This window comes from Pelodiscus sinensis, chromosome 11, assembly GCF_049634645.1.
Source record: "Pelodiscus sinensis isolate JC-2024 chromosome 11, ASM4963464v1, whole genome shotgun sequence".
NCBI classification, from domain to species: Eukaryota; Metazoa; Chordata; order Testudines; family Trionychidae; genus Pelodiscus; species Pelodiscus sinensis.
Window position 1 is genome coordinate 19,290,709 of NC_134721.1, and position 13,318 is coordinate 19,304,026.

A 13,318-nucleotide genomic window follows, 5' to 3' on the forward strand; every position below is an offset into this window, starting at 1 on the left:
TGCATTTCTAACAAAAATAAGTGTGCAGTAGCAAGAGATGTCATTCCTGTGAAATTAGTCAGTTCTAATTTACATCAACCTTACAGCAGCTGAGAATCAAATCCTATGATGTTTTTAACAGGAAGAAGTAACTGACAAAACTGAATGAATTCTTATCTGGCGCTTACCCCAAACCTGTAAGGCCTGTCTGCTTGGCCGAAACATCCCAAATGCAGCTGGCCCATCCCAATCTAAAACTGCTGCTTTTATAAGCCATTCCCCTCAACTAATGTGAACGGAAGTTCACCCCTTATTCATCAGGCACTAACTAGTAGCCCTGCCTTGTCGCAGACTCATTCTTGGCTTAGCATGGGAAAAGATAAAGCTAGGGAGAGGAGTCTGGCCCTGTGTGCAACATTCAAGTTGCTTATTTCAATCATCTGCTCCTTACCAATACTCTTCCCCTCCAGTCATGCATTTCTCATACACAGGTCCTTCCAGCTCTCTGTGGTTGGGAAAGATGCCCTCGTGATTAATGATGATGGTTTTGATGACCTCATTTACATGGGCCTGGCAGGACACCGGATCCTGCCCGTCTGGAATGTGCATCAAAGTTGGTCCAAAGCAGATGGCCAGGTTGTAGGGATCCATCATGTTCTCATCACTGTACTGTGACAAGCTGCAAACACAAGCAACCCACAGGTAAAGTTTTGAGCCATCCAATGCTGGCTCCAAATGCTAGTCCGACAGAGAATTCATGCAGCCATGCCTAGGACAGACGTTAAGCCAGAGCAGACACCAAAACATTAACAACCAAAGTGCCTATCAGCGTTTGACTTGACAAGAAAAGGGAGGGCCTTGGGGAACTAGTGGCTCAGTTAAATAAGAAACAGACAAACAGACTTACTGATTGAGGAAAGCAAAGAGGTATCTCATGACAACAATGACAGCTCGGGGCAGAGTAATGATGATCTGCTGGATCTGGTGCACTCTTTCTGCAGTGTTCTCCATTTCTGGAACACAAGAATACATGATAGACTTTTATGGGTAGGCTCTTGCCTGAAGGGTTCCAGTGGCTAAACAACACAGTAGAGCAAGAACTTTTATCCAGATCTAGTAACCTGACACGTAAAGAGGTGGGGGGGGGGGGGGGGACTATGTTTCTAGACAGATCTGATTTATAATTAGACACTAACAGCCAAACATCAAAGCATGCCTAACAAAATTGTGCAGCTCTCTATGTACAAACACCCACTTATGTCTGTAAATGTAGAATTTGCAGGCAGAAATTCAATGCACACATAAAATCTGCATTAATTAAAACTGCAGATATTTCCATGACTATATCTTTAGTACAGGTTGAATTTCTCTAGTCTGGCACCATCAGCCGAACCAGAGAATTTGCCAAACCACGGGAGTTCAATATTGTCTAGCAGCATCACCAACACTTCCACTGCTTACTGGGCTCTTAAATGACATTTAGGGGTAAATTAGAGCTAAATAACAGCACAGAACACTGAGCACTAGGACTGATGGCTGTAAACAAACTTTATGGGACCATGGAAAACTTGGTCACACCCATGATAAATGGACATCTGGCTAACTAAAATCATGCCCTACCACAGATGTTGAATCAGTACCAGTATTTATATATTTGATCCCTAAACAGCTACTCCATTTCTCAAAGGATTTAGTCAATATAGGGACTCAAAAACAGAACTTTCAAACCCTACTTCTGTTTTTCTTTTCTTCACTGCTTTATGGGCCTAATTCTGAGGTCCTTACTTAATTTTCTAGTGTAGACCAAGCTTAAAGCAGCTTATCTGTATCACCTTTGGGGTGTGAAAAATTCATATCCCTGAGTGCCGTAGTTAAACAGACCTACTGCCCAGTGTAATCTGCCCTAGATCAACATTAGAATTCTTCTGTTGACCTAGCTATCACCTCTTGGGGAAGTGCATTGTCTACACCAGTTTGAGAACTCCTCCCAACGGCGCAGGTAGTGTCTATTCTGAAGAGTCCTTGCTCTGTTTTTACTCATGTCAAACATCCATTGACCTCAAACAAGAGTTTTGCCTGAGTATGCTGACTCAGGACTTTTCTCTGTGCACAAAGCCAACAAGCTGTTTTAGAAGATGACCTATTTCTTTATGCAGTGTGACTTCAGGGATGTAGAGCGGGCACAGTGTTGGGAATACAGATGAGCACACTGGTTCACATCTGACCCATGCTACGTCCTAAACCTTCACAGCAGCTAGAGCACTTTTCCATAGCCCAGCCACAGAACTGGACTGAAACTGAACAGTCACTTCCTGTTTGGATCAGAAAGGCCCTAGACATCACTTTTCTTACAACATTTCAGACAGAACTAGGGAGAAGAGAGACACACGATTAAAAAAAAAAGTAGCTGGATTGAGATAAGCTAAGCTAACTGAACTGTCTCCTGTTAATCCCATCCCCCTCACCCTTTCCTTAAAAATTGTGTGCCTCTGTTCTCCCAAGTTCTGTCTGAAATGCTGTAAGAAAAGAGACTTCTAGGCCTTTCTGATCCAAACAGAAACAATAAATACCAAAGATTTTGTGAGAACAGAAACTCAGGAAATTCCCTGTCCAGACTGGATGAGCAAAGAGAGATTCCTACGCTAGGGACATGTCTCACACAGCCAGAGCAGTGAGCCTCCCAGGTCAGGTAAATAGATTCAGTTTAGCAGGGTTTGCACTAGCCCTCTAAAAACAGCACAAGCCGCAACATTTACACAACTAATTTTAGCACTGTAGCTCTGAGAGCCTGAGTCTATCCATCCAAGGTGTGAGGTTCATTGCCGCAGAGGCTTTAGATGTAGCCTAAGTGAAGAGCCCAATGTTTGGGTGCTCAGCCAAACTGTGAACCTTGCTTATTTGCTTATTGCTCTGAAACATAAAGGTTGCACACAGCTGGTCAATATTTTTTTCAGATCGTTTTCAGTGACTATTGGCCACATTTCAAAAATGGAAATACTGCAGAAAACATTCTGATTTTCTCAAAAATTTCCAATCTTTGAAGAAAACATGGTTTTTTTTTCTTTGTTATCAGCTGCGAAGGTCAGTATGCATTGTTTTTGTTAGGTTTTGCTTAAGGCTGGGAGTGATTTAAATTAAATTTTAAAAAACTAGAATGTTTTAATCCAAAAACAATGACAACTAATGGTCTGTGTTGAAATCCAATGGAACAAAACTGTCTCGGTAAATTTCAAAATGTTCACTCATAAAAAATATTTCAACCAGCTTAACAGAGGTTTTAATGGATTTATTATAACTGCATCACTTTATAACTGGGGTGCTCCAATGAACTGTGAATCTCTAGAATCAGAACTCCTTTTCTGTTCATTTTTTTTGGCATGTGCATTTCCATGTAAACTCTCAGCTCCCAGCTGAGTAAAACTGACAGGCAGCCTCTCATTTGCTAAGGAAGGAAGATGCTCTTGTATCACATAAACACTGAGTTATATGGCACTGCAGCCTTCCGGGGCATTCAAAGGCTCTGTGACATGTGCAATGCCACCTGCTGCAAAAAGTCACTCAGCATAGTTTGGTGTGAGCCAAGGGAAATCAAGCAGGCTTTCTGTTTTGCTGCAGTAGAGAGTCCAAAGAGACTTCTCATCTGAGTCAACCTTTCTGCCTTAGTAATCTTGCACACATGCATCCTCTGCCTCTCACACTTTTGCTCTATGGAACATTTTGACAGAAATGGCCATTTTATATATCAAAACTATGAGACAATGAATTTCCTAAGTCTGTCAATACAAACCTATATCGCTATAAAAATGTGTGCATCTTAAGCACATTTTAATAGAAATGGGCCAATTTGAATGTCACCTATCCCTAGATAGAACCCATTTCTTCATCGAGGCGATATGTTAGATATGAGCAGTAAAGGCCCTTATTGGGCACTGCACTTAAACATGCTCATTATTAAGCAAGTGACTAGGACTTATTCATGTACATCAATACATTCTGGATATTACTTTTGCATTTTGAACAAAAATGCTGACATCAAGCTCCCCTGTCATTTCTAAAACTGCACGTTCATCCCAACAATTCCCCTTTTCCTTCAAGAGCATTAAGAGTGTCCATCACTTGGCAATACATATTCACTGCAGCCAGGGGGCATTAAGAGAAACATAATTTAATGTGGGCAGAGATTTTTTTCCCAGGTTAAACAGTTTGAAAAGAACAGGGTGGAATGTTTTGAAAAGAATAAGAATCAACCTGAACCTACCTCCTGGAATTTAAAACCAAACTTTGTAAAGTTAACATGTCTGAAACATTTTCCAGATTTTTTTAGGACAGGAAGTGCACACAGTAAAATACCCTGAGAGAGACTGGTCTCATGTGGCTGTTCTCTCTGAGTTCAGTTTTACAAACTGAAGAGGTTCAGATGAGGTTTTGATGCTTATCTACCACTGCTTCTTGTTTAGTGGAAAGTACTGGGTCTTGCATCTGCAAAACCTCAAAGGAACATACCTGTGCCTCATTGTTGGTACTTACTTATAGTCGATATCAAATCTTGAAATCTTTCCTTAGGAAAGAGTGGGTTTTCCAGTCCTCGGAAATACAGCTTTAAGACCCCAGCAACTGAATTAATATCACGTTCATTTTGATCATCGGCGAGAGGGTCTTCACCTGAATACACAAAATATTTATTTTCAGCATTCTTTCCTCCCTGAATTAGGCAGCAAGCACCACTTAGCTAACTAGAAATGGAAAACCAAAAGCTCTGCACTGATTAAAAAAAAAGCAACATATGGAATGACAACACGGTATCATTTGTTAGTACGTCATCAATGGCTTCATAGAATATTGTGTTAAGCAGCATCATGCTGAGACATGCGATAGCCCAGCCAATGGCAATTGGGGGGATGCAGGTTATGGTCACAGTGATGGCTCCAAAACTCTGCTGAAGGTTAGCAGTATTATTGGGTTCTTTTTCATGGTTTTCAGCTCAAAACATCCTTCGCCCTCAAGGCAGAATGACACAGTGGTGCGGGACAGCCTCAAAAGACGGAATCTGCTGGATGCTGCAACCATGTGCCAGTTTACCTGTGTTACATGAAATCAATGGAACAGCACTGGCTAGTTCAACAAGTGCATTGCAGGGTGATAAGGTGGGCGGTGGAGATTTTCAAAGCTGCCTAAGAGAGTTGGATGCCCAGTTCCTTTTTAAATGAATGGCAACTGGACACCCAAGTCCCCTAGTTGGCTTGGAAAAGCCCAGTTGGAACCGTCAGTGGTGGCTGTGTACTCACAACCTTTCCCAACCACTATTTGTAGCACATGTGATCCAGGGGATACTGGATTAAAGCATCTTCCTGGACAGGGAGGGTGCTGCAGGGTCTGGGCAGGAGGAGTATGGAGGTGGGGCACTTACCTGGCACCCCGCACCCAGGGGTACCTGTGGCTTTGTGCCCCCTGCCGCTGCCAGGCACCACTCCCCGGTGGGAGCAGGGAAAAGCCTCAGGAGCAGCGCACTGCTGTGCTGCCATTCCCCAGGCTAGGAGGCAAAGGGAGCAGCTTCCACCTGCCAGGGTCTGTACAACGGGTGCTCCTGGATTAGGGACACCCAGAGTACAGAGGTTCATGTGTATTTGCAGAGTCACAGATCTATGGCCAGAAGAGGCCAATATAACCATCTAATCTGGCATTGTCTATAACACAGGCCATACAATTACACTCACATTTTTTTTATATATATATAAATAAAAGCTCCAGCCCGGCAATCCTTACCTACCTAGGTGTTCTGTCAGGCTGAGGATCATTGTTATTAATAAACTTTGTCATCTAGAGGTCAGTGTAACATTTACTCCCTGCACTGTGAGTTGAGATGTGCTTTTGTGAAGTTTGGGGTCAGTCTTTTCCCTATTTATAAGCATGATAAAGGATAGCTAATGTGCACCATTTTGCATTGGCCCATCAAAGGCAGAGGGAAAATAAGAGGTCTTTATCATCCCCATTTTCTGTTATCTAGGAAATGGTGCACTTTTTAAATTCCAGTAGGGTACGATTTTCTGAAGCCCTGAAGGAAAGAGTTAGATATCTTAAAATCCACCCTTAATCTCTGCCTCTTTGACGGACAGGAGGAGGGGTCCCAGAAATCACACTCTTAGCTGCATCTATGTTCCTTTTGGCAGTTCCACAAGCTACTCACGAACCTCTTTCAAATGAATTCTTGATGTCATTGACTTCAACCTGAGATCCAGGAACTCTAAAAATGCCCTGTTGCTGGAGACCTGGAAAGAGAGAAAGGGAGGTTTATGTCAGTGTGTTGGAACCAACATCAACATTTGGAATTTCAGTTGTTTTCTTCTGCCGTTTTGCTGGATTCTGAGGGGATTAATATGCCAAATTCCAGAGAATCTGTTAAAGATCAATTCCCAGGGAAAAGTAAAAGCAGATGCCCCCAAATAAATAAATACATAAAAAAAGTCAGAACCAATTCTCACACTCCAGAAAACCTATACTTCGCGGCTACGTCTACACTGGCCCCTTTTCCGGAAGGGGCATGTAAATTTCACCAGTCGTCGTAGGGAAATCCGCGGGGGATTTAAATATCCCCCGCGGCATTTAAATAAAAATGTCCGCCGCTTTTTTCCGGCTTTTAAAAAAGCCGGAAAAGAGCGTCTACACTGGCCCCGATCCTCCGGAAAAAGTGCCCTTTTCCGGAGGGTCTTATTCCTACTTTCAAAGTAGGAATAAGACCCTCCGGAAAAGGGCACTTTTTCCGGAGGATCGGGGCCAGTGTAGACGCTCTTTTCCGGCTTTTTTAAAAGCCGGAAAAAAGCGGCGGACATTTTTATTTAAATGCCGCGGGGGATATTTAAATCCCCCGCGGATTTCCCTACGACGACTGGTGAAATTTACATGCCCCTTCCGGAAAAGGGGCCAGTGTAGACGTAGCCTGCCTGTAAAAAGAACCCAGCAGAAGTCTGTATTTTCCACACTGAGCAACACACAGTGTTATACAGACATGGCCGGGAAGAGCTGGTGTTAAACCTTCCTGGCCTGGCTTGTCAAAATCTCAAGCAGAAAACAGTCCCACAGGCTCCCCTCAAATTCAGCTGTCTTAGCAACACAAACAGTTGGCAACGAAAAAAAAAATTTGAATTGGAGGCAGGTGCCATCTGAAAGAAAAGAGGAAATGCTGACAGGTAAAGGGCAGCCCAGAGTCAGTGCACAGTGACTTATACATTCTGCACTGTGTCTAACTTGATACACGCCAGGCAGAGTGTCCCTGGAGAAGCCTCAACCAGCTTTTGGTTTTGCTGCTAAAGAAATTGATGTGCTGTGCGTGGGCTCCATCTGTCTCTTTTTGCAAGAAAGGAAGAGGTAAGGGGATACCATATTAAGATGTTATTTCTGCTTTTGCCTTTTATATTCCAGCCTCTGTAGTTCAAATACAGGCTGAACCTCTCTAATCCAGGACTCTCTGGTCCAGCAATGTCTGTGGTCTGGAAGGCCCACAGACATTGTTGGACCAGAGAGTCCCAGCAGCAGGGAGTGGGGGCCAGCCAGGAGTTCAGCGGCAGGGGAGCGTGAATCCAGGAGTCTGGCTGGGATGGGAACAGAGCCAAGCTGGCAGGAGGCAGGCCAGCCACTGGGAGCAGAACTGGGCTGGAGGCCAGGAGCCCAGTGGAAAGGAGCTCAGTCTGGGCTGGCAGTGGAGTCAGTAGCCAGTGGCCAGGAGGGGAGCTCAGGAGCCAGAAGGCTGACAGCCATCCAGGAGGCTAGCAGTAGAGGGTCCAACACTGACCTCCCCTGGTCTGGCAAACTCTCTGGTTCGGGACCAGTCAGGTCCCAAAGGTGCCAGACCAGCGAGGTCCAACCTGTATTGCAATGGGCTCCCATTGGATTAGTCCAAATGAACAATTTAACCCCAAGTTAGCCTGTATAGGATCCATATATTTGTCATTTATACCATTATAATTCACGTCCACATAGTTGGTCAAGGCAGCTAGTGCCTCTTATCTTTCATCATTCACTACAAATGCTTTATTTCTTTTATACAACAGCTTGCATTGTAGCTATCAGCAAATGAAGAATTAGCTTACCATATAAATTGATGTATCGGATGCAGCTTTCAACTACAAGTGGGATAGCCTGTCCTGAATCCTAAAATGTAAATTAATTAAAGAATTATGAGTTTATTAGGTTGTTGCGAATAATATATTGGAAGCTTATTCAAGTTAGGTTGCAAAAATTCAGGTTTGAAGATCAGCGCCATTGAGTTTAGTAAGAGAATAAGCAAGAAAAGGAGATGCTAAAAACATCAAGTCATCAAACAGTGCTGAGTACACTTGTGTGAGGTCAATTGTTCATGGGAAAGACCTCTATTAATGTATGCAAAAAGCTAATTCTTTTTATCTTGGTGAGGGGGAAACAAAACATAAGGGACAAATGCAACTGGGTCACAGCTATTCCATTTCAAAGTTATAATTATAAACCAGATCCAGACTTGCATTGTATCTGTCTATAGAAACAGACACCTGGTTACAGAATTTAAAAAAAATATTTTAGTCTAAAGAAAGAGCCATTGTCATGGAAGCTACAAAAATAATGCATGAAATGCACTAACTATGGATTAAAATGGGGCCTCACCCTAGAATGAAATTCAGCTTTTGTTGTCATATTTAAGCTACTTTCTCACAGGGCCTCTAATAGACTGAGGGAAGTCCGCAGGTAGGTTGGACTTTGTAAGTAGACATTTTTACAGTAGGGATACCAAATCTTCCCTCACATTGATTTAGTTTGGTTTCAGAAAGGAGGCCCTCTAGTAAATACCTGGTTCCTTGTTCGAGCATTCCTTCTTCCTCTGATAACATAAAAAAGCAGCAGAGCAGGAGAAAAAGAAAAGATTAAGCAAGAATAAGATCAGTTAAAGTAAGCATTTCTTCCGGAGGCCATGAAAGCTCAAATGCAATGGCAGCTTAGAAAGATCCAGTTCAGACCCCCGCTGCCCCCTACCCTCGCCCCCAAAGCCTGCTTAGTATGCAGAGTCTGAGCCTCAGTGATTGATGAGAATTCAGTAGTCAGATTTGTGCCATTCCTTCTCCTCCTACCTTCCTGCTACTGAATTGCCCAGTCCCTCCCATCACTTTATTCAAAGTAGATTTATAGTTTTACCCACATATGTTCAGAGGAAAGTGGAGTGTCCCAGCTTCTCAAGAAAGAAGGGAACAGAGAATTCCTAGGAACAAGAAACCCTTATGTTCAGGGCATCCATTAATAACGAAGTGCCCTGGGACAGCTAGGAACTTCCATGATTGATGTATCTGTATAAAACCTCCAGGAATGGAGGTTTTATACAGATATATTTAGTACTAGCCTTTGTTGGGCACAAGATTCAGAATTAAATGGACTGTGGGTTTGATCTGGTTCAAAAATCCCTAGGATTCTAAATGTGATCAATCGTTTTCCACAGGACTCTCCTCATTATGTGGAACACTAGTCCTTTCCTAGAGGTTTCCAATGCAGCTAATTACTCCAGAACAATATTTAACAGGCTGGATTTTAATCAATATCACTCTTTTAAAATCAATTTAAGAGTGGAAAAATTACAAGGATTAAAAGACTTGCAGCTTCATCTGAACCGTATATTATCTGTGACAATTTACCTCCCTATTTAAAAACAAACACTGTCTTTAGGTTTATGGCTGCACTAAAATAGCACAATCTAAAACAGGGATGGAAAAAGCACATTCATTCATCTAATCTAGTCTGTTCTCAGTGTTATTCACTACAATATTTTCTTTCATGTTCTTTGCAGTCCTGGTTGAAATATATCCAACAAAGGAGCTCTCATCCCTATCACAAACAGAATGTACTGCAGGATTAGGTTTTGGAGGATCAATAGTTTGGCAGTTGGATTTACCCTTGGGGAAGGCAGGCAAAAGACTTGGAGGGCCTTTTCAAAAGTCACTATTAATTATTAATTATTATTATTAACAGCGCTTGACAAACAACGGCAAAAGCCACTTGCCAGCCCTGCACTGCGCATGTGCAAGAGCCACATTGCACATGCGCACACCGCCGGTAGACGGGGCGCGTGGCTGAAATCTACTCACCACGGACAAGTAGATTCTATAGTTTGTCGAGCCCTGATTATTAATATACTATGCAGTTTATTGGGATTGAATGGGCCATGTGAGTTATATGCATAATGAAGGGCCACAGTCTGCTCCTAGTCTCACTGGTATCAACCAACTTTATCGGGATTGATACCACTGTAATTTAAAAACAATTCAAAAAGTTATCGAAGACATGCACTGTGCATTGCCAGAGTAAGTTAGATCTTCCAAAGAGCATCACAGGCCACTGAGAGAAAGTCCCTCGGACTGTTTGACAAGCAGTTTGCTCCTGTAATGGAAGCGTAACAAAAGAGAAACACTGATGCCTGCCTCTCAGCTATTACTAGTTTTGTTTTCTACAGCCCCCAGGGAAAAAGTATTTAAGCCCAAGACTAAAGTTAAGCACCAGCTTAAAGTGCTTTCCTGAATAATGATGGACTGCTGACTCCAGGTCTATGCGGACACTAGTTCTATTAGTGTACGTCTACACTGCACACTTATTTCAAAATAAGCTATTTCAGAATAGCAAGTCTACACTGCAGGGAAGCCTCAAAATTAGTCCGAGGCATGCTTTCCCTAATATAGACATGCCATCTCGATTTAGAGCCCCAGGAGGCACTGGGAAGAATAACTTACAATGGTCCTGGTGAGGGGCTATTTTGAAATAGCAGCTGTGGGGCATCTACACATGCCTTATTTCAAAATAGCTATGTCGGAAGAGGCGTTATTCTTTGTAGAATGAGGCTGACAGATTTCAGAATAAGTCATCTGTTTTTTCAAAATTATTTTGAAAGAACAGAATGGCTGTGTAGACCCATCCGTAGACTGTCTTCCATTCCCCAGCTTGTGTTAGAGTAAAACTTTACTCTGTTCAAGGGGAGGCTCATCAACTCTGTAATAACATAAAAGCTTGTGCTGTATTTGACTATCCACATTGACATTGACTGTAATTGACTAGTTTGTTGTGGTTTTTTGGAGGGGGGGAGGGTAGTTATGACAAGCATCCTCTACACAAAACATTTAATCAGAAAGTTGCTTGCTAATATTCCCTGCAATGGGTAGGCAATTTGTGAGAGTTTATGAATCATTTTATCTCCTACAGCCATGAAAACAGGAAAGGAAATGTTCTGATTTTTTTCTCCCAAGTTTCTAGTCAGACATTGCTCAGGGAACCTTCCTTGAATGCTAAAATTTTCATGTGAGGCAGCTTCACCCTTTCTCAGCACTGCTCTTAAAAAAGAAAGTCTAGGTGTCCCATCAATGTGGGAGAAGCTGCCTTTTGTGCTATCTTTCCTTCCCCAGACAAAAAGGGCCCTATAAGTGGAATGCCATGATCTTTGAAAATTGTCTTTATTTTTTTGCTGCTTGATCATCTGCAAGTCTTTTTCTGTGACAGGTGGAAGTGATGCTGTTTACTTCCAGAGTGGTCACATAACAGCAACTTAGAAAGCCAAGACAGCTACGCCTGTTGTGATAAGATATGGCATATTGCAATTAACCTGCTGACAGGCAAGAATGACATGGTGACTCCATACTGTTCCACAAGGGTCATTATCATTATCTCATCCCTCCCAGTTGGTATGGACCATAGCGTGACAAGTAATGTAACGAATGCACCATGGGTGAGAACAGATATGGATGGAAATCTTCACTGAGGCAGAGAGCATACTAGCCATGTTAACAGTGTGCACAGTGGATAGGAAGGACCAGGTCCAAAGAGGAAATGAGTTAGCAATCAGGAGAGAAAAACCACCATTACATTCATAGCGTTCATAGACTCTCACTGTCAGCCAGCAAGTACCTTAATGAACGTTTCCATATTGCCGTTAAAGAGTTTATGATTATAGACTGAGAGAGGCCTAGGTCTCCTCATTTTCTGTGGTTTAGGGGGAAGACATGGGGGCCTGGGAGAAATGGAACAAAAGAAATCAAAACACCAACATAAATACATTGACAGGGAAAGATCTCAAAGGCTGTGGCAGAGGAGGTGGGCAACCTCTGTGAGGATTAGTGCACTGGCTCCAAACATATGCTGTATCTGTTCCTCCTGCTGCCATCTTCCTATCAAGATAGATGCTGCATCCCCACTAAGAGTCACTCAGTCACCAAGAGTTTTACCCATCATGCCCATATAGTATAGGCATCCACACAGCACTACCTATACTCTTGACGTCCTAGGCCAGGAATCAGCATAAACCCTCACATGGGTCTTATAGGGCAGGCTCTTGATTATTTTATAAGCATCTGGAAGGGGGAGATCCTTGTGTGTTGACAGACCTTAGACCTATGGTTTAGGCCCCAATCGGGCACTGTGACTTCCTGTGCTCACGCACAGCTCCAGGGAAGCCTGCATGGGCACGGGAGGGACTTTCTGCAGGCAGCTCAGAACCACCAATGGGGATGGGAGCAAAGGGGGCAATTGACCCAGGGCTGGCGATTCAAAAGAGCCCATGACTGCCGCCCCTGTCAAATCACTACAGGAGAGCTGTGCTACGTACTCCTGGTGGCTTTGAGAGCTGTATGGGGCACACGCCACAGCCCAAGCAGTGCTGAGGCTGGCTGCCCTGGCCCCACCCCTTCCACCTCAGGCCTCGTCCCTTGCAGGATGCGCAGAGCTGGGCCCTCCCTCCCACCTTGTTCAGGGGCCCAGCAAGGCTGGCAGCTCCCCTGGGGCAGCTCATTGCAAAATTAGGGCCTTCCACTGTAAGCTGCTGGAGGCAAATACCGTGTCTGCCCACCTAACGCTTTGTCAGTTGTGTGTAATTTATCAATAAGAATACATTTTTATTACAGGAATAGATAACAATGATACACTGGCAGTTCATGACTCTCCATGATCTCCCAAAGTAGTCCACAATGCCACATGATTTGATCGCTAGTAGAGTCGCTGCAATTAGACAGCTCTAACAGGATGTTTCTACAAAGCTGTGCAGTGTGCCTTGACTAGCTACTAGTGGTTCATCGTAAGACACACCCCTTTCAGGAAATTAAAAGCTGCGCACTGTGGTGACTGATCAAGATCTTAATGAATAATGGACCAGAAGCAATCTTCTCCCCTGCCACCCAGAACCTGTCACATCCATGCCAGAAAATAATATAGCTGCTTAATATTTCTGCTCAAGATCTTGTCTATTGCCTGCGATATGCTATAGGTTTGTTTGTCACCCTACAATAACATGAATCACAGTCCACGGCTGGTATTTGTGCTAAAAGTGAGGCCAACATTTTGACAAAAGACA

General features: G+C 43.3%; 1 protein-coding gene across 6 annotated transcripts in view; it reads right to left on the reverse strand.

Annotated features, from left to right (window-relative positions):
• SRGAP3 (SLIT-ROBO Rho GTPase activating protein 3) overlaps nt 1–13,318 on the reverse strand; it is a 266,808-nt gene that overhangs the window by 18,316 nt on the left and 235,174 nt on the right. For 5 of the 6 annotated variants that reach the window (XR_012906465.1, XM_075938720.1, XM_075938718.1 and 2 more), the window contains 6 exons: nt 11,881–11,983; nt 8,064–8,124; nt 6,168–6,245; nt 4,507–4,641; nt 887–992; nt 431–658 (listed from right to left, as the gene is read on the reverse strand). Coding sequence is in view for 5 of the 6 variants with exons in the window: in XM_075938720.1 (XP_075794835.1) it covers nt 431–658; nt 887–992; nt 4,507–4,641; nt 6,168–6,245; nt 8,064–8,124; nt 11,881–11,983 (711 nt within the window). In the remaining variant the exon portion in view is untranslated. Of the gene's footprint in view, nt 1–430; nt 659–886; nt 993–4,506; nt 4,642–6,167; nt 6,246–8,063; nt 8,125–8,793; nt 8,825–11,880; nt 11,984–13,318 lie in introns of all 6 variants that reach the window. The other variant, XM_075938717.1, reaches the window with a different exon arrangement.